The sequence below is a fragment of the Puma concolor genome, chromosome F2, assembly GCF_028749965.1.
Source record: "Puma concolor isolate L17-30 chromosome F2, mPumCon1.1.hap2, whole genome shotgun sequence".
Lineage (NCBI taxonomy): Eukaryota > Metazoa > Chordata > Mammalia > Carnivora > Felidae > Puma > Puma concolor.
In genome coordinates this window covers 26,601,413-26,623,840 of record NC_141684.1, presented here as the reverse complement: position 1 = coordinate 26,623,840, position 22,428 = coordinate 26,601,413, and the positions used below count along the sequence as shown (strand labels likewise).

The window sequence follows — 22,428 nt, the reverse complement described above, 5'->3', positions numbered from 1 at the left end:
AAAGTTAGAGAGGGAGGGAGTCAAAGCATAAGAGATTCTTAAAAACTGAGAACAACCTGAGGGTTTTTGGGGGGTGGGAGGGAGGGAAGGGTGGGTGATGCGTATTGAGGAGGGCACCTTTTGGGATGAGCACTGGGTATTGTATGGAAACCAATTTGACAATAAATTTCATATTTTGAGAAAAAAAAAAAAAGAAAGACAAAAACCTAAACTCTATGAAGAGAAAATAACCACACAAATTAGACTATGCTGTGTGCCATGAAGCAATTTTAAATATCAAATGTTTGTGGGGCGTCTAGGTGGCTCAGTTGGATACATGATCTCACGAATTGTGGGTTCGATCCCCACATCAAGCTCCGTGCTGAATGCTTGCTCAGAGCCTGGAGCCTGCTTCAGATTCTGTGTCTCTTTCTCTCTCTGCCCCCACCCCCCACTTATGCTCTGTCTCACTTTATCTCTCAAAAATAAATAAATGTAAAAAATTTTTTTAATATCAAATTTTTGAAAACATGCTATGGTATGGAACCTTATTCTAACTTAATGTCAAGGAAGAGTATATATTATATATAAAATATATAAAGTGTGTGTATCTCTACCTCTCTCTCTTTCTCTTCATACACACACACACACACACACACACACACACACACATATACTGTAGCATGCTAAAACTTTATTTTAATCATTCCTTAAGCAACATTTATTAATTAGTGTTCTAGACACTGGGGATATAGTAATGAACAGGTCTAAACTCTCTATTTTCATATCAGCAAAATATATATGCCATTTTTTTGTTGTCTGTACCTTTTTATATTCCCAATTTTTTATACTTAATTGGATACATACACACACACATCCCACACACATAACACACACACATAATTGGCATTATATATTTAAATTTTTACAATAGGCATTATATACGTATAATTTTATAATTGAAATTATAAAATTGACATTATAATTGACTTGTAAATTATTTGACACCTAAAGAGATATATCTTCTAAAAAATATCATCCAATCTAAAATCTAAATGCTTTTGGGGTCCCTGGGTGGCTCAGTTGGTAAATGTCCGACTTCAGCTCAGGTCATGATCTCGCGGTTCATGACTTCGAGCCCCAAGGGGGGCTCTGTGCTGACAGCTCAGAGCCTGGAGCCTGCTTCAGATTCTGTGTCTCATTCTCTCTCTGCTCTTTCCCCACTCACACTCTGTCTCTCTCTCAAAAAGAAACAAACATCAAAAAATAATAATAATAAAATAAAATCTAAATGCTTTCAATATCTTTGGGTAATTAAGACCATCCTTGCTTCTAGACATATTTTCCAGTAGTAGTCTCAACAGAAATAGTACACCTGGTACATAGGCATAGATTGACTTGTCTTTGCCCTATATTCATATGTTAAAGCCTTCACACATTATCTGACTATATTAGAATTCAGGCTTCTAAGGAGGTAATCGAGGTTATATGAAATTATAAGGGTGGAGCCCTAATCTGATAGTACTACTATCCTTATAAGACACTAAAGGGACACCTGGGGGGCTCAGTTGGTTAAGCATTCTACTTGGTTTTGGCTCAGGTCTTGATCTTATGGTTCATGAGTTCAAGCCCCACATCAGGCTCTGGCTGACAGTGAAGAGCCTGCTAGGGATTCTCTCTCTCCCTCTCTCTCTGCTCCTTCCCTGCTCTTTCTCTCTCTCACAATAAATAAAAAAGGAAACGGAGAAAAAAGAGAAAAGACACATGTGAAGATGCAGGGAGAATATGGTCATTTACAAGCCGAGGAGAGAGGCCTCAGGAGAAAACAACCTTGCCAGCACCTTGCTTTTGGATTTCTAGCTTCTAGAACTGAGAGCAAATACATTTTTGTTGCCTAACCCAACCAGTCCGTGGTAGTCTGTTAAGGCAGCCCAAGCAAACTAACACAATACAGAGGGAAGTCATAGAAGTCACACCAATTCTTTTGTTTTTGCCTGTTTTCCTACTCAAAAAAAGGCTGTCTTCAACATATATTTATCTTAATTACACTTATCATCTAAAACTCTGTTTAAGTTTTATGGGCTGACTATGTTTCCCAATGACTTGGGTCAACATCATCTCATCTTCCTGAAATTCCATCATGTGTAGTCAATGGTAGAACTAAATTACTCTTTTATTTCATGTCTTTTATTTCTACCACTCTAAATGGTATATAAATGATTTAAAGATAGGGATCACACCTCATATGTCTTTCTCAGATACTCTGTAGAGCCCAGGATATTAATGGTTGCATACAGATACTAGAAATGAGGAAGAGAAAAAAACATGAAAAAGTGGACAGAAATGACTGGAAGCAGCAGTAAGTTAGGGCACAAATTGGGTCCATTCTTTCTAAGATCCAAGTGCCATTTTGATATATTCCATATCTAAATCACCTGTCACTACCGAAGACATATCAAGGACTGTCATGCTCCCTTGGTACACTCCAGATTCCTTATTGTTTCTGGCTTAATAGCAAGCAATGAATATTTACTTACTTTCCTGATCTATGGGTATTTCTATCACAGCATACTGAGAAAAAGTTCTAAGGATCGAACAATCTAGTAACTTTTCTCAATTTCTGAAGTCATCCATTGATATTGAAGTTTGAGTTAAAAATTCTAAACATGTAAAATAAATTTTAAAAAGACATGAAATGTTTAGCTCAAAATATAATTTCCATAAAACTTGACAAAAGGCAAACTATATGTTTGAAGAACGTTATATACAGGGTGTGTCTTTAAAATTTGATAAAGCTTATAAATGAGTTACAATTCCTCAACTTACCCAAACAAATTGGGATTGGATAATTCCATCTTCTTACAGGTCCAGGCATACATGTAATATGAGAATGACCCTATATAAACAAGACAGTACAGTTCAGTACTCACTTTAGAAAGACTGAATTAAACATAGTAAACTTAATATCATAAAAACAAGCTTAGATATATATTTTCATTTCTTATATTTTCAAACTTTTACTGGAATTTTCTTTTAAAAAGAGTCATGGTAAAAAAAATTGTTTAAAAGATTGAATGAAATGACCACATATGTTACTGTTTATAATAAATTGCTATAATATTCAAGGTGAGATAGGTTAAAGCATAATTTAAAAACATTTAATAAAAATATTAAAACAAGTCAATTAAGGTATATAAATTTTAAATTAAAATATAAAGTCCAGAAAGATCTGATTGTTCTTCTGAGACTAATAATTTGTAATACAACTTTAAAGACTCTAAATTATTAATTTTTAACTTTGCTTCCTCTAAGGAGTTTACTTACTTAACATATGAAATAGTTTTTGCCTCATATTTTTTCTCAATTTTTTAGTAGGTCTTTAGAGAGATTTTTATGCAACCATAAATTTGAGACCCTCTAAAATGTATTTGTAGTCGATTTTCACTAATTTGGGGAATTTATTTACATGGAAGTTTCATTTAATGCTTTAAGTAGCACTTTGTTTTTATTTTCAAATCTAAAAGATTCTAAAAGATGCAGGAGTTCAGTTGTTACATCCTATGGGAATAGAAAGAAAAGTGTGAAGTAAATATTAATTTTGTTTCAAATTTAAGTTTTGGTCCCTTGCAAACAAAACCTATTTAGTCCAGGAGCTCTTGGGTGGCTCAGCTGGTTATGCAGACTCGATTTGGGCTCAGGTCATGATCTCACGATTCGTGGGTTTGAGCCTCACATCAGGCACTGCACTGTCAGTGCAGGGCCTGCTTGGGATACTTTCTCCCCCTCTCTCTGACCCTCCCCTGCTCTCTCTCTCTCTTTCTCAAAATAAATAAACTTAAAAAAAAAAAAAAGCATTTAATCCATTCCAGTAATTTCTCTCATGAATAAGTTTTATGAACAAATTTAATACCTTTGACTTGGTATGCTACATGGTCTGAAATCAGTATTTTTTGAAACATGTGGATTATCAATCATTGTTCTGTTAAAATATTCTGAAAAAGCAATGCATATCTAAACTATAATTTACAAATCACCTTACCTGAAGAGAATATCCTTGATCACACTGAAAGGACACAACATCACCAACCATGTATCTGTCTCCAATTTTCATTCCACTGCTGGGAGTCTGCGGTTCGGGACAGGAATCCAAACCAATTGCTGAGAAATATAAAGATAATAGCATAAGTAACTTTCAAGTAATGAATGCTTAAATTATGCATATTAAATCACCAAAATTGAATACCATTATCATTAAAACTAGATTTTACATTGGGACGTTAAGAATGTTCTGTGAATAATATTTAAGTGAACAAGATTTAACTGTAGTTGTTAAAAGCAATGTGCTTTGGAACTATACCATAAAACTATTTCTTTGGATTTTCATGGCACCAACCATTAAATAGCTCTGTGATTACGCTTAAAGTCTTTTTTAACTCCCAGCCTAAATGTCTTCTACTGTAAAACAAAAATTAAAAATTCTTTTAAAAACTTCCTAGATAAAAAAGAAATAATAATTTATTGTGAGAGTAGAATGAAATTATATTTCTAAAGTATTCTTTTTTTTTTAATTTTTTTTCAACGTTTTTATTTATTTATGGGACAGACAGAGACAGAGCAAGAACGGGGGAGGGGCAGAGAGAGAGGGAGACACAGAATCGGAAACAGGCTCCAGGCTCCGAGCCATCAGCCCAGAGCCTGACGCGGGGCTCGAACTCACGGACCGTGAGATCGTGACCTGGCTGAAGTCGGATGCTTAACCGACTGCGCCACCCAGGCGCCCCTAAAGTATTCTTAATAAAATAACTAAAAAACTATTTGCTATTTTGTCCATATCACCTGGTTCCTTCCTCCTTAATATAGAATGGGCTTTTTAATTTATGAGACATTTTTAAGTTACTTATTACATGTAAAATTTTTAAATGTATTTTTAAGGAAGATTTGTTATCCATATATATTATAAATAAAAAGGAGAAAAACATGTAGCTCATTGAGACCTGAAAAGTTTTCGTGACACTTGAAATCAGTTATTTCTGAAGGGGAGACAATTATATAATTCAAAACACTTCCATTATTTTCACATTAACAATATATTTTTCAATATATGGGGACAAATACATACTAAATGTTAAGCTGTTTTCCTAAAATAAAGTCTTAAAAATTAATTTTTTGCCAAAATATTTTTTTCAAACATGTGAATGTACTACTGTTATAAACTTTTTATTTTCTTTTTTTTAAATATAATTTATTGTCAAGTTAGCTAACATACAGCATATACAGTGTGCTCTTGGCTTTGGGGATAGATTCCTGTGATTCATTGCTTACATACAACACCCAGTGCTCATCCCAACAAGTGCCCTCCTCAATACCCATCATCCATTTTCCCCTCTTTCCCGCCCCCCCCCCCCCATCGTTCCTCAGGTAGTTCTCTGCATTTAAGAGTCTCTTATAGTTTGCCTCCCTCTCTGTTTGAAACTATTTTCCCCCTTCCCTACCCCCACGGTCTTCTGTTAAATTTCTCAAGTTCCACATATGAGTGAAAATATATGATATCTGTCTTTCTCTGACTGACTTATATTTTCAGTAAAAGCCAATGTTTATTACGCATTTCTTTGCAATCCACATTTTGAAGCTAATCTAATGCATATTTAAATGATAAGAATAAGTAGTCACCACTGCAAACTCATTATACATATGTTCTTTTCATGAAAAAAACATTAAAAATTAAATCCTAAACAATTACAGTACTTCAGACATTCTTTTACTCCTTGATATTTCCCTCTGATGGATGCTCTCATGGCACTACTTTCTACATTCCTTTGTGATGCTTAGTATAAACTAATAATGAATAAATAATTATGTAATTAGTTGTTCAATATTTGTTTCCCCTCTGAGAATAGAAACTCTTAAGGGCAGCTTAGAGCACAGCATCTTAAGGACACACTGAATAAACATCAGTTGACTGGATGAATGAAGAGTATGGAAAACAAAGCGAATCCCTGTTTTGATAATTTCTTAATAGATACTAATGTCTACCCCTGCAAATGAAAAATGCTTTCTCTGCCTAATAATACAATGGTCAGAGTAGCTAAAAACCATGCCAAATTAGGTCACATTTAAGGACAGAAAATGACAGGAGAGCACTATCTTTATAGAATTATGATTAGATCAGAAAGGAAGGCAGTAAAGAGGAAGAGTAAATTGGTCATTTGGGAGTGCACTTGAGGCAATCCTAGAGGAGGCTAGAGTAGTCCATGGACTGGAATTCCAATGCCCTGTGCTTCAATTAAGTAGGTCTCTAAACATATATCATGTTCCATATCTCTTGATTTTTTTGAAATCTTGAGTTTCTGGACCAAGGCAAGATAAGTTATCATTACATTGTGACCTACTTTAAAAATTGTAAGGTTTCATGTCTTGCTTCCCCAACTAGATTTTAGGATCTAAGAAGTGAAAGAAACTGTCTTATATTTGTTTTAATCTCATTTAATACCTACTAATGGGCCTTACACATTACATTTATCTGACTTCATGGAGCCCTTTTCAAGAATGAATGAATATCCCAAAAAAGTGATTTATGATGTAAACATACATGTCTTATAAATAAGATTTCACCTCCCTTTGGTACAATCTTAGTTTTTAGGGAGTCCCGAACAGTACTTCTATTACTCTTTACTGCTAAGGTCATTCTTACAGTCATTCTTACTGAGAAGGCCAAATTTTGCACATGTTCATTTTTCTTTTCTATCAAGTACTTCATTCAGAGTCATATACACAGAAAACTATTAATATACAGAAGTGGTGATTTCCTTTTCTGAGAGGAGAACAAAATAAAACTATGGTACAGTGATGCTATAGAGTATTGAGAGCTTTATTGTTAAGTGAGGTTTATACATAATATATATGGACATAGTAAAATATTTTATAAGTTTTAACTTTAAAATGTGATACAAAAATCAATAAACTATGTAATAGCGATTTTGTAAGTTAAATATTACATATATATATACACATACATATATGTACGAACAGAGAAGAATGAGTAAAAGGAAATATGCCAAATATGAGTATAGGTTAGGGTTCTTGATTATGAGATTATTGGCGATTTGTATGCCTTTCCTTGAATGTTCCTGTATTTCCAAAATTTTTATAATTTGGAATGAATTTTTAATTAATAAAATTCCTCATCCATTAGATGAATTAGTACTAGTAGCGAATTTCAGGGTAAAAGTATATATTCCCTTCTATTGTTTAAGACACTGAGTTAGGAAAAAAAAAGAGATTGAGTTGGACCAGCTAATCTGTTGAATATGATTGTTTCTTTTTTTTTTTTTTTCAACGTTTATTTATTTTTGGGACAGAGAGAGACAGAGCATGAACAGGGGAGGGGCAGAGAGAGAGGGAGACACAGAATCGGAAACAGGCTCCAGGCTCTGAGCCATCAGCCCAGAGCCTGACGCGGGGCTCGAACTCACAGACCGTGAGATCGTGACTTGGCTGAAGTCGGACGCTTAACCGACTGCGCCACCCAGGCGCCCCTGAATATGATTGTTTCAAGGTAGAAAGCAAGGTGATAAGGTAATCAGATAAGCAGAAGTCACTGATGGCCTCTCTCATTTTTTTGCAGTCAATTATTTTATGTACACTAAAGAAGATAAAACAGAAATATCTGAAAATCTTACAGTTCATATTTTACATTTTTTATTTGAACAAATAAACCTCTGAGTGATTAAATAGCAATTTTAAAGTAGCTAGATTTATGGTGGTGATTATTCATAATGCATATAAAGGTTGAATCACTATGCTGTCCACCTAGAACTAACATGATCTCGCATGTCAATGACCCTTCAACTTAAAAACTCTTTAAAAAGTCTTCTTTGGGAATTATTTTCACTTCTTTATAAGTAACAAAATGAATAGATTATTAAAATCAACAAAGAAAAGAGAATTTTTATAAAAATATTGTAAAGGATTCTCTTGTTTAACGAAGGCAATCAAAATATTGAGTCATTTGCAGCTTTATGAGTGTAAATTTTGGTGTTGGCAATCAAAGATACTCTCTGGGTGAATTTTTGAAATGAGAATTGGATCAATTGATCTGCTTTTGTAGCCAAAAACAAACAGAAATGAATCCAGCAACAAATCCATATCAAAAATTGCACAGAGTTCTGTCTGCTGTCAAATTACAGTAGGCAGTTACCCTGAATGAAAATGCCAAAACCTCAGTTCTTTACATTTCCAACATTTATTTATAACCATTTATGTATAACCCAAAACTATTCTTTCCAATCTGTTCACAAGCCAATCAATCTGCAGTAGAAAATGCTCTTAATCATAAATCGTATCATTTATATCTGATCATTCTGACTACATGTATGTATATATCATATATATGTGATATGCATAAATGATCAAATGTTAAATAGAATCTGACATAAGTAATTACTGAGGACCTGTTGTGTACTTTGTATATATATTTTAATATATAATATATTATATTATAAATATATATATATATATATATATATATATATATATATATATATTACTGCCCAGAATTCCATAATGATTTTAGTTAGTTTTAATGCATCAAGAGAGGCAGACAGGAAGAAGAAGAAAGCGTAATTACTGCTAAGATTCCTGGTAATTTGTTTTGTAAGAGGAAAAACTCCTTCACGATTTTGACATGACAACCTATGTATAAATTTATTGAAAATCAAGACCAAAATATTGGAACTGCATACATGTAAGAAAGGAGCAGGAATGGAATCGTGTCTTTGCACAAAGGTTGTATTCAGTGATAGCAAAGTGTTGTTATTTTAAATATATTTCATGTCTTCAATTTTAAATCTTACTCTAAATAGTGGATTCAAGATAACTATTATTTCTATGTTTATACAACATATGAGGGATTTTTTTTAAATACACTAGTGTCGCCATTTGGCATTCCACATTTATCATTGTAATATAACTGTCTGAAAAAAAACACAGAAGTTGGTGACAATCAAAGAATGAATCCAATATGAGCTGGAGTATTCGTTTGAAGACTTGTAGAAAACTCCAATGGCAAGCACACAGAATTTGTTCTGGTATAATGTATGTTGGAATTGATTAATTAATCCGGTAAACAAATATTTGCCAAATACTTATGAAACATGTAACTTGAGTGTTTGTAAGCAAGTTTTTTCAGAAGGAACTATTCTGACTTAATAGTCACTGATGGGCAGCAGTGGGTCAGGAACACATTGTGATGTGTGGACTTCACTCGCGTTTACGTTAATCCGTAAATTTTTACTTACTTTACTTGTTCTTACTTCAGTTAACATTTAACTTAGCATTACCCTGAATAACTAATTGAATATTCAGTAATAGAAAGTGCTTAGCAAATTTTAGTCTACGGAGTAACAAAAACTAAGTTAAATGATAAAATTTTAAAGAGAATCTGACATAAACAATTGCTGAGCACCTATTGTGTACTCTGTATCATGTTAGATGTCAGAAATGCAAAGAAATATTACCACATAAGCGACCATGCTCTAAGGAAACATTTGATGAAACAGGAGAGGTAACTATTTCAAAAGATTACAGGGTAGTGAAACAGTCACAATAAATGAAGGTTAACCTTTGTTTAAATTATTATTTCATACAGGATAACCCTACTAGAAAATTATATATTTTACCCACTCATGATAACAAAGGGTAAGGTGATGGTGATGTCCTGGCAGACAAGGTGGCATGTTAAATAAATGAAGTTTCAGGTGATTTTTCCTTCTGTATGGAAAACAGAGGAATGTTTTCCCCCAAAGTACATTGTAGTGTTTTGAAAAGAGCAAGAAATGAAGCTGAAAGGGAGGCAGGATATACACATTGTGTACAGTTTTATAATCTCAACCAATGTAGGAAATTATTTTTTTTTCCCTGTGGGTAGTGAAGGAAAATTTCTTAGTTATTAAGAACACAACCTCGATTTGCACTAGTTTCGTAATCTTTGGTAAAGTCTGAAATCACTTATATGCCTCAGCTCCCTCACCTATAAAATGAGGTGGAAAAATGCCAACTTCATAGGAATATTGTAATGCTGAAGGAAAACAAGATATGCATAATACTTAAAATGGTGGCAGGGACATAAAAGCTAACATCATTTAGTGGTTTTAAGCATGGGAGTGAGGTTGTCTTTTACATTCTAGATAAAGGATAGGATATTTTTTCTGTTGTTATGAGAGTATGTTTCTGTATGTTTAAGATCAATAAGTTTCACATATATACTATAGGAATATTAAAAAATATGTAAAAAATTATATAAAGTGACAAGACTTTAAATACTTTGAATTTTTTGTTGACCCCAAACAAAAAGTTTCTGTATAAGCTAAAATGTTACTGATATTACTGGGAGAAAAACCAACAGACTAATGTTGTTAGCTCAAGATACAACCAGAGAAAGTGTAGGAATACAAAACCACAATGTTTCCAGAATTCACAACTTAGGCTAAATCTATTTCTATGTCGACACCACAAAGAGGTAAAAAGTCAGTGAGATGATCATGAAGTAAATTTTGATTAAAAGAGAAAACTATGACAAAACTAATGGCCTTAAAGGGTTAAGGAGTGAGATATGTTTGTAAAACCTATTATACTTATTTGCATTTAATACATTCTGTTAATGGCAACTGAAATTAGAAATGACAAATATTTATAATTTAATTTGGGCAGGAGAGGTTTCTACAATTAACATTGCACGAGATGATATACATAAACTAGTTAGAACAAGAAAATTAGTTTAAGTAAAAACATAATTAATCTTAAAATCACTATTTTTTCTCAAAGAATCAATTATTTAATTAGCCCAAGGGAGGAAACCATTTTTAGTGATTATAAAAATAAACTCATTAAGACCTAATGCATTATCTCTTAAGCATATTGCTCAAGGATGGAAAACAGTAAAATAACTATTGTGCTGAATTGAATCTTTTGTTATTTATAAGCTAGAGTTAAATGAATACATGTCTAGGCATTTACTATTTTGTGACTATGTTTATACTTTTGGCTACTCAGACCAGCCCTTCCACTACGATGTGGGATGGAAAGATATTTTCAGACCACCTGTGTTTTCTCAGGATTTGCAGAAAGTTATTAGTGGCACATATCATGAGTGTTCTCAGGTTTAGGAGGAGAGAAAAATCTATTCATCACGGTAACATATACCTTTGCCTTCCTCAGAGTATGTCCTAAGATCTTTGAGCTCCCTTAAATGTGCAAACACCATTACTGCATGTAATTTGCCCTTTTAAAACATGTGCATTGTATAAGTTCAAAACCAAAAACTACTCATTGATTTATAGACGCTCCACTGTCCCTTTAGAATTTTCCATGTCCCTTTAGAATTTCCTTTAGAGTAAGATACAAATGTGTATGGCAACGCATTTTAGGAAATGTGAAAGAAATGATATAGGCATATTATAACCAAATAGTAATTTGCATTTTAAAAGTTTTAATGATGAAGCTCTAACAGAATCCAAGTGGCAGAGCAACTAGAGATTATAAATTCTCTTTACAGAAGCTTCCTAACAATTGATCAATTTAATGTCATTCCATGTATTAGGGACATTTTTCCTAGCAAAAAATATATTCATGCAAGACATACAATTACAACCAGAATCACATATGTTAAAACCAAACAAACAACAAAAGATATAAATTGTCAATTTAAGAATTCATTCCCAGTGCTCTTGTGGATCATCAGACAGAAAAATTTGATACTTGGTAGAAAAAAATATATTAACTCAGAGCAGCTACATCCAATGACATGACTACTAAACCAGCACACATTTCCAAAACAGAAAAACAATGTAGCTTTATGTCAACAAAATTTGTCAACAAAATTTTATTCACAAAATTTTGTGAGAGAGACAGAGAACATGAGTGGGGGAGGGGAGGAGAAAGAAAGAGAGAGAATCCCAAGTAGGCTCCATGCTGTCGGCATGAAGCCTGAAGCAGGACTACATCCCATGAGCCATGAGACCATGACCTGAGCTCAAATCAAGAATCAGACCCTCAACCAACTGAGCCACCCAGGTGCTCCAAAATTCTCTGAGGTTTTTATCTCCCCTCTACTACTCACTTACTTTGAGGTCTCAGATTACTATCTAAACTTCAGTTTTGTCATCTATACGATAGGATTAAAAATATACCTGCCTCAAGGGGGAAAATTAAGTAAAGATATATCTATAAAACATTTATACTATGTTGACATCTACTGGACACTTGAAAAAAATGTTAACATTATAATTTAATAACCTTATAATATAATGATGATAATATAATGATTCCAATAATCATGATGGAAGGACTGTTAACTGTTGTCGAGGAACCCTAGCAGTCATTCAAATGCTTATAGTTTATAATGCTCTGACACAAACGGCTGTTCGTACTATAGATATTCCACACTTTGAAAGCCATCATGGATAGACAAGCAAATGTGAGCCTTAAATATCAGTATGTGCCAAATTCGAGATAGTTATTTTTGCTTCAAATACTTTACAAGGCAAAATGTATGAAAGAGTTAACCCAGCTACATAGAAATTTTCTTTAAAAATACAGACTATGGGGCGCCTGGGTGGCGCAGTCGGTTAAGCGTCCGACTTCAGCCAGGTCACGATCTCGCGGTCCGTGAGTTCGAGCCCCGCGTCGGGCTCTGGGCTGATGGCTCAGAGCCTGGAGCCTGTTTCCGATTCTGTGTCTCCCTCTCTCTCTGCCCCTCGCCCGTTCATGCTCTGTCTCTCTCTGTCCCAAAAATGAATAAACGTTGAAAAAAAAAATTAAAAAAAATAAAAATAAAAATAAAAATACAGACTAACACCTGAGAAGAAAACAATGTTGTACAAAAACAGGTAGTTTTTTTTTTTAAGTATAAAATGTTTTGCTTTTTTTTAAGGCCAGACCTCCTTCTTTAATAAGTAACTAACAAAAGAACCTATTAGATACTGGAATACTTGGTGTAAATAGCTTGTTGGCTACCAGAACTTTGGTACCTGGGTGATAATAGCCAAGTCATAGGCCACAATTATACAAAAGTAGTATAATTACACCAATATACAGTTATCTCCTTTAGATAAATGTAGTTACTGTCTTTTTTTTTTAACCAATTTTCTAGCAAATATTTGCTGGGGATGTAGAAGCAATAATAAAACATTGTGTTGCACAATATCAGAAATAAATGATATACAATATACTCAAGTAGCTTAATATTCACCTACCTTTCTAGCTTAATATTCATTGAGAAATAATTCAAAAATGCTAATTAAAATTACCAAACATTTGTAATTGCAAAGCACCCTACAGTACCTTATAAGTCAGGGCATGCCATTTCTCTGCTCAAAACTTCCTAACGAGTTCTATTACAACTGGAGGGAAAAATTACATCCTTACAATAGCCTACAAGACCGCCATTTTCCCTTCTCTCTCTCACCTCATTTCCTCCTACTCTTGCCTTCTTGCTCTTCTTCATCCTTATGTTTTAGGGTGTCTGCTCTGGGTATCCTCTAAAACACCCTTTCCTCACATTCCAGCAAACTCTCTTCCTGCACAGCCTTCTATCTGTGCTCAAATGTCACCTTCTCTTGAAGGTCTGCCCTTCATAACATCCTCTCTGTAGCCCTAACATTTTTGGATCCCTCAACCCTCCTTCTATCTTCTTCTACAATTTGTCACTTTCTGAAGGGCTCTGCAGCTTAATAATTTACATTTACAGCTTAAAAACTTTAAATTTTTGTCTTTTATGTCTTCACCTGCTAGACTACAAGCTCCAAGAAGGCTAGAGGATATGGTCTCTTTTGTTCACAAATATGAACTGACACACAAGTGTTCAGTAAATATTTGTTGAATTAATAAATAAAAGGCATTGAGGGAGTGAAAGAGGGATATCAGAATCCAGAAAAAGAAGAAAATCACTTCTAGAAAGAGCTGATTGGATCAATTAAGATTTAGGGTAATAGATAAAACTAAGAGCTATATAGCTAGAAAAAGAAAAAAAAGTGGGGCATGTCAGCTGGAGGAAATGAATGGGAAGAGGAGAAAAGAGGAAAAGCATGTTATATCTAGGAAACAATTATTTCATTTGATTAAGTGGGGAAATCTTACAACATACATGTGGTAAAAGATGACGTAATTACTGTTGGAGTTAGAGGCTAAAGAATGTTGCCTTTCTTTAATAGGTAATAGGAAAACAATGACATTGAAATGATCAAAATGGGTCTCTAGAAATAATGAGATCAAGGCATGGGAAAGATAGATTGGGCTCAAGGAACATCAGATTTGTCTGATGTTAATCATAATCATAATTGTCAGGCAGTCTTGAGTTAAAAATGTCATGATCTCAAGTTAAAGGAGGAAACGATCACTATGATAAAATCAGCCTATTTGTCAGCATTTACCTTCTAAGTACCTAAAAAGCAAGACATATCTGTTTAGTAATTGTACCATCAGATAATCTAGAATTTGTTTCCTAAAAGCCTCACGAGTGAGTAGGAAAATCAGAGAATATACTCACTTGTTTGAAGGAATCTCAGCCAAATTTCCATTTCCTAAGACAGAAGAACACCGGCCATGTTTTCTGAAAGCTTTACTATTTAAAATCATCCTCTAGGAATATAGGAAGACTCTACTTTCTTCGTTAAAAACAAAACAAACAAACACGAAACCTGTCCTTTTTATAGTAAACCTTAAAGTTTTGGGCATCTGTTGCTGGCATTTTTGAGACTGTTATTTCCCCATTGTGAGTCCCTCCTTATGTTATCCTGTGGGCAGAACTTTTATCTCAGAAGCTGCCAGAAATGAAATGCCAAATATATGCAGTGAAATAGGTGTCTTTTCAGTGAAGAGAAGTTAATATAACTACCCTTTTTTATAACACACACACACAACCACACACACACAGTATTTTCCTAGTACCCAACTGCTTGAGCATTTTGCTTTTTCTAAGTATCAAAACTTAAATATGAATTTTTTTCACATAGTCTTTATTTCTATTCACTAAAAAATAGTTTCCTCTTACTGAGGCCATTGTTTTTATACCTCAATCACAATTTGTGGGGGGTGGGGGGCGGTGCTTCTGAAAACAAAGAAGTTCTTTAAAATTTTTATGATCAGTTAATATAACCTACCCTGCAAGTGGTCAGTTTCTTGCATTACTACAAAATAACTTTCTTCACTAAGGGAAGATTTCAAAACTTGACAGAAATTAAGATACTTCTTCCACAAACAAGATAGTTTATTTGCACATGCACACACACACATGCACGTGTGCTCACACACACACACACACACACACACACACACATACACACACAAGCAAACCACTGTGCTTGGATGTAATCTCCAGCATTACTGGAAGGGATATACTCAAGTGTGCACTGAGTGATCAGACAGCCTTTGAGATAACTTTGCTGGACACTGCACCAAAACCACGGCTGCTCCAGGATCCAGCCGTGGTCGATCCACTAAATGTATTATAACTGCTTTCCAATCTGTTAGTAACAAAGCAACAAAATACACTGCCATCGCATGTTTATAAATTTGTTCTCGAAGACTAGAGCAGAAGTTATTAGTCATTTCAATTTTCTAAAGCTGGACTTAAATTTCCTTGTTCAACCTCCCCTCCATTCTCTTGCATTTACTCAGTATTTCACAAATGCTATGTTCACGTCCTTATTGATTAGAAAATAGATTTGAAAACATGAAGAATATTCCAAAACTTTTAACTAATTAAAAGAACATTAGGCATTCTCTGGCACTGACTTCACCACTGTCCACTAAATGTATCATTTTCTCTCTTCTCTCTTCTTTCTATTTATCTGTCTCCCTGTCCTAATTACCCCTCTTTCCCTATACTCCCTAACTTTATTTTTTTTCCAACTATTTCTCTACGCTTCTTCATCTTTCTACTTATAGTTCCTATTTAAATTTAGATTCACTAGCTTTGTTTAAAAACAACACATGCAATGAAAGCATGCTTAAGTGACAACATTACCAAGTGTAACTATTTAGTGAGCATTCATTCAATTTCCCCCAAAAGGAATGGTCTTTTTCCTTTTTTTCTTTTTTTTTCTTTTTTAAAATTTTTTTAACGTTTATTTATTTTTGAGACAGAGAGAGACAGAGCATGAATGGGGGAGGGTCAGAGAGAGAGGGAGACACAGAATCTGAAACAGGCTCCAGGCTCTGAGCTGTCAGCACAGAGCCCGACGTGGGGCTCGAACCCATGGACCGTGAGATCATGACCTGAGCCGAAGTCGGACGCTTAACCGACTGAGCCACCCAGGCGCCTCACGAATGGTCTTTTTCTACCTGGAGAATATTTTAACTTTTTTCCACTAACTTATGATTTGATAAAAATTAATGTTTTAATGCAAATTTACATGCTTTTTGTAGTACTGGTATTTTTTATTCTATTTATTTTAATCCAGGAAGTTTTTTAGAATTTTGTTCCAAATAAAAGGGAACATCCAGCAAATGGTTTGATGTGTTAGTTAAGGTCCCTCAACACAATGTTTGTAAATTTTGGTTGTCATCTTATCACCTTCTAATAGATTCTACTTTGTGGTTTTTGAAAAATACAGTGAATATTGTCCTTAGATTGCCTACACACAGTACCTAGCTTTTTTCTTTGTTTTTCTCATGGGTGGAGAATCAAGATATCTACTAATTCTTAAGAAATATCTGGGGATCAGTTTGAAGTCAAAAAACCATTATGTGAATATTTACTTTGAATTGTGTGACCTCAAAGTTAACAAATTAAATGTCGTTCCTGGTAAGTAGCCTCTAGACTATTGGGAGAGTTAGAAGTATTATTTTTCAAAGCAACTGCACATATAATATACATGGATACATCATTTATTCTTATGCTCATTCATTACCAATGGTGAGTTCTTTGCCACATTCTTGAGTTGGGTCCTGATAACTAACTTAGAAAATCCTAGCATTCGTTGATTGCTTATTTTATAGAACTAAAACTACCTCCTAAGATAGTCAGATAAATAATCACAAATTTGGGCAAGAACAAACTTCATGTAATAAAGTTTACACTTGATTAGGATAGAGATTTATCTCATTTATCTTCTAATCCCTCTACAACTCTCAACAGACTTTCCTTGACATGGTTAGGTGATCAACTCTACTCTTTAAATTAGAAATCAGGATTAAAGATGCTTAAGTTATATTTCCAGCATGTCTTTTCTCTCAAATATATTGGTTTCTGTGACCTAAATTTGTGAGATTTAAATACATTAGTCACTGTTTTCCCTTGAAAATATCAAACTCTCAATTCTTTGTTCTTAGAGTAAGCAGCTATGCATTATTAACACCTATTATGGAAATGGCTCAATTTCCTTCATGTATTCAACATAATTAAGAGTTTCTAGCCAAAAGAACCATTTGAAAAATTATAGATAATTGGGTAAGCAATTCCATTAAGTTTTATTGATCTTATATTATGTATCTTATACAAATAAAGGACCTTTTTGGCATTCAACGAAACATTTAAAAAATGCAAAAGTTGTATATATAAGGGACTTAAAAAAACTTTCTTCAATTTCTTTGTGACTATAATAATTAATTTAATAATCTATATTTTGAATAAATATCAAAACATATGCTGCTTTTTAACTGTATTATCTATAATGACATCAAATTTCTGATGACATCCTACACCTTTCAGAAGTAGCCCTGACTATATAAGCAGCCTTAGTTTCTAGTGCTGCCTCAAACCTTATACAATAATCTTACTGAACTAGGTGTACTTCTCCAAATGTGCCATATATCACAGCTCTGTCTGAACATGAAATTTTCATGCTAAGAATACCCAATACTCCTTGTCTAACCAAAATTCTTGCTATTTGTTAAGACTCAGTCCAAGTGTCACCTCCTATTTAAAGTATTTCCTGAACTTCCTAAATGGAGCTGATTACTTACCACTTTTGTGTACTCTACCATAAATATCTCTATTCCTAAATTTATAGCACTGTGTTACTGCTTTACCTTTCTGTCTCTCTTATGAGACTGTGATCTTCTCAAAGAAAGATATAGTGACATATTTATCTTTGCATTTTCCATGTTAAGCATAGTGTCTGATACACAGTAACTGTTCTGTATATTTCTGGTTGAATGAACAATGAATGAATGAATCTTCTTTTACTAATTTGTCATCTATTTACATTACAATGACATTGTATTTGAGGTAGCAATAGCTGGAAAATAAACTTCAAAATAAAACAAACAAAAAAACATTGTCCAGAAGCAACTGACCAGTATTTAATAGTGCATGCCTATCATTGTAGCTTCTGTTTCTTCCCACAGAGAGTTTCTATTTTATCAGAAATTCCAGTATAGGTAATGAAGTTATAGTGATGGATTGAGTGGCCTGGAAAATGATGTTAAGGAAATAATACTCAATGGGATACCTTCACACAACAGAAACCAACAGAATTACAAAATGTGTATAGGCTAAGGTATTAAATCCTTTGATGAACACCAGCATCAGTATAGGTGTACTGATGTTAATAATATATGGCAATATAATTTATTTAACTTCTACTTCTAAGTGCTGTATCACAGCCAACAAATGTATTTTGAAGGCCTAAGATTCAAGGACTGCACTTACTGCAAGAGACAAAAGGACATCCTAAATGGACATGGTCCTAGATTAACGGCAGACTCTGTCTTCCTGGGGTTTACCTTGTCGGGAGACAGTAAACCCCAAAATCACCAAAATAACCACCCAGTTACACTTGTGATAATTTTATGTAGCAAAATAAACAATCATATATGTCTCATAAATGCATTTAGCTAGGGTACATAAGCCATTTTTGTGTCTAAAAGTTTCAGAGAGGGATGGGAAATGAATATATATATTCTGTGCTACCAGAAAAGTCACTTACTCCAATTATAGGTTTAAAATATCTAAAGAATCCAGTTCTCCTCACAGTTAGACAATACTTGTAAGGGAAGACATTACAATGGGTATCACAGGAATAAAAAGGATCTTAAGAAACCACTATAAACAATTATACACCAACAAATCAGGTAACCTAGAAGAAATGGAAAATCTCCAGGAAATATACAATCTACCCCAATGAATTATGTAGAAATAGAAAAATCTCAATAGACCAATAATGAATATGGAGATTAAATAAGTAACCAAAAACCTTCCAGCAAAGAAAAGCCCAGGAACAGATGACTTCATGGGTAAATTTTACTAAACATTTAAAGAATTAACATTGATCCTTCTCAAACTCTTCCAAAATATTGAGGAAATCGTTCTCAATTCATTTCCCTGATGGTCATAGCCAAATATATTATAAGAAATCTATGGGACAACATGCCTGATGAAAGAGAAGCAAAAATCCATAATAAAATAATAGCAAACCAAATTAAACAGCACACTAAAAGGATTATACACCATGAACAAATGGATTTATCCCTGAGATGCAAGAATTGGTCAACATATACAAATAATGTGATATACTACAATAACAGAATAAAGGATAAAGATTATCTTAATAGATGCAGAAAAGAGCATCTGACAAAATACAACATCCTTTTCTAACAAAACCTCCCAACAAATTAGATGTAATGGAATGCAACTCAAAATAATACAAGCCATACATGAAAAACCCACACTTATCAGAATACTCAACAGTAAAAAAATCTAAAAGCTTTTCATCTGATATGAGGAGCAAGATAAGGATGCCCAATCCTTGTCACTTCTATTCAGCATACTACTGGAATCCTAGCCAAAGAAATTGGGGAGGAAAAAAAAAAAAGCATCAAAATTAACAAGGAAATGGAAGTATCTCTGTTTGTAGGTGACATGATCTTATATGTAGAAAAATCTAACTCCACAGGAGACTGTTAGAACTAATAAATGAAGTCTGTAAAGTTTCTATACAAAATGTCAGAAGTCAGTTGTAATTTGATACACTAACACTGAAGTATCTGAAAAGGAAATTTAGAAAATAATCCTATTTACAGTAGCATCAAAAAGAATAAAATACTTAGGAATAAAGTTAACCAAGGAGGTTAAGACTTATACATAGAAAACTACAAAACACTGATGGAAGATACTGAAAAATTATTGGAGTATTTTCCAAAAATATGGAATAAATGGAGAAATATTCCATGTTCATGAATTAGAAGACATAATGTTGTTATAAAGTCCATAATATCCAAACTAATCTACAGATTCAATGCAGTCACTATCAAAAATCCAATGGCATTTTTTACTGAATTAGATAAATAAATAATCCTAAAATTTATATGCAACTACAAAATATTCAAAGTAGCCAAAGCAATTTTGAGAATGAAGATCAAAACTGGAGACATCACACTTCCTCATATCAAAATATATTACAAAACTACAATAATTAAAACATTACAGTACTGCAATATAGACATATAGAAGAATGAAACAGAGAATCCAGAAACAAACCCACATCAACTTATCTTTGTCCAAGGTGCCAAAATACACAATGGGGAGAGAATAATCTCTTCAACAAATGATGTTGGGAAAACTGGATGTCCACAAGCAAAAGAATAACAATAGACCCTTCTGACATCATACACAAAAATTAACTAAAAATGGATTAAGGTTTTAAATAGAAGATCTGAAAATGTAAAGTCCCTAGAAGAAAACATAGAGGAAAATGTCATGACTAGTCTTGGCAATGATTTCTTGGATGTGACATAAAAGCCTAAGAAATAAAAGCAAAAATAAACAAGTGGGCAACATCAAAATAAAAGGCTTCTGCACAGCAAAAGAAACAATCAACAGAGCAAAAAGAAACCTAAAGAATGGGATAAAATATGTGCAAATCACATACCTAATACAGGGTTAATACTCAAAATATATAAGGAACTCCTGCAACTTAATAACAAGAAAATAAATAATATTATTTAAAAAACAGGCAAAGGACTTAGACATTTCTCCAAAGATGACATAAAATGACCAGCAGGGATATGAAAAGAAGCTCAGCACCTCTAGTCATCAGGACAATGCAAGCCAGTCAAAACCACATGATGAGCTATCACCTCATATCTATTAGGATGACTATTGTCAAAAAAAAAAAAAAAAAAGAAAGAAAAGACTCATAGGAAAAACAAAAAGACAGAGTCCACCAGATGACCGAATAATATGTCCCTCATTATATCTTCCCCTTAGCAACAACAATGTAGCAGCCATCAATGGACAAAATGTCTTTGTGAGAAATGTGGGATACAGGTAGGGGTAACACCCCAGTACAGTCCAAGAATGAGAAAAGTCATTTGGAGAACACAGACCAGCACCTAGGTGGCTGACTCAAAAACAATTGCATAGCCCTGAGAACTTGAACTTGGCAACCCCATTTGCCTTTGGTTCTGTCATCAATAAATACGCCAAGAGATCCAGGAGGAGTCTCACCTACCAATACATCAGATAATTGGTGTATAGACTTTGTTGCTGGCTGTAGATTCTGAAAGAGCCGTTTGAACTAACTCCAGGCCCTCTGAGCCACAGTCTAAAAGCTTCATAGAACACTGAATTACACAATCACCCACGAATGAGAGACCCTTTATGGAGGTCCAGGATTTTGACAGCAGTCCAACACACCATTGGAATAAAAACAAACAAACAAACAATAATCAAAGTTGACACATTGATGAGGATAAGAGGAAGAATTTGGTTTTACCTTCATTACCATTCCCCCCAAGGCAGTGTTAAGTGATCCCCTATTGACCCGTGATTTCTCCTGTTGTGGAAAGTGATAGTGTGTGAGTGGGTGTCTGACTTTTCCAGCTGTGCAAGATGCTGCCAGAGAGGAAAAAAACAATCTCTCTCTTGCCTTATCCACAATATTGAATCATGGCCTGAGAAACTAAGGGCAGGTGAGTATTTGGGAAAAGAGAAGTCAGAGCTCACAAAGAAACACACCAACGGGATGAGGATCCTACTAATTATGTCCATTAGAAGGCCTGCTGATGAGCCAATAGGATGGACACCTCAACAATGGATCTCCTCACTAGCCCATGGGCACCTACAGTATTTTGATGCCTCTTCCACACACCCTAATACAGCATGGCTGACCTCCTGTGCATGCTCTCAACAATAGCAAGAGCAAGTTTTTACAAACAGCTACTGAGTATGTGCAGAAATTTGGCCCAGATTTGTGGACCTGGAAGAGATCACAGACTTGAGCACTTAGAGACACCCTTAGGAAAACAGAAGAGAGGTCATTAGTACCCAACCTGGCTCTACAGGATTAAGAGAAGGCATAGAAGCTGAAGAGAAGGGAGAAAGAAATGTGGAGCATGTACATTCATAGGTCTGAGAAAGCCTCAAAATCACCAATAGGGCTGAAGGAAGATGTTTCTCTCCTGAAGTCAGTCGGTAAAGATAGGACAACTATTTTAGTCCAGAAAACATGA

The 22,428-nt window shown here is 34.1% G+C and overlaps 1 protein-coding gene across 6 annotated transcripts in view; it reads right to left on the bottom strand.

The window, feature by feature from the left end:
* Positions 1–22,428, bottom strand: part of CSMD3 (CUB and Sushi multiple domains 3) — a 1,257,965-nt gene that overhangs the window by 133,724 nt on the left and 1,101,813 nt on the right. For all 6 annotated transcript variants that reach the window (XM_086695899.1, XM_086695901.1, XM_086695900.1 and 3 more), the window contains 2 exons: positions 4,019–4,137; positions 2,806–2,875 (listed from right to left, as the gene is read on the bottom strand). In XM_086695899.1, coding sequence (XP_086552025.1) covers positions 2,806–2,875; positions 4,019–4,137 — 189 coding nt within the window. The remainder of the gene's footprint in view (positions 1–2,805; positions 2,876–4,018; positions 4,138–22,428) is intronic.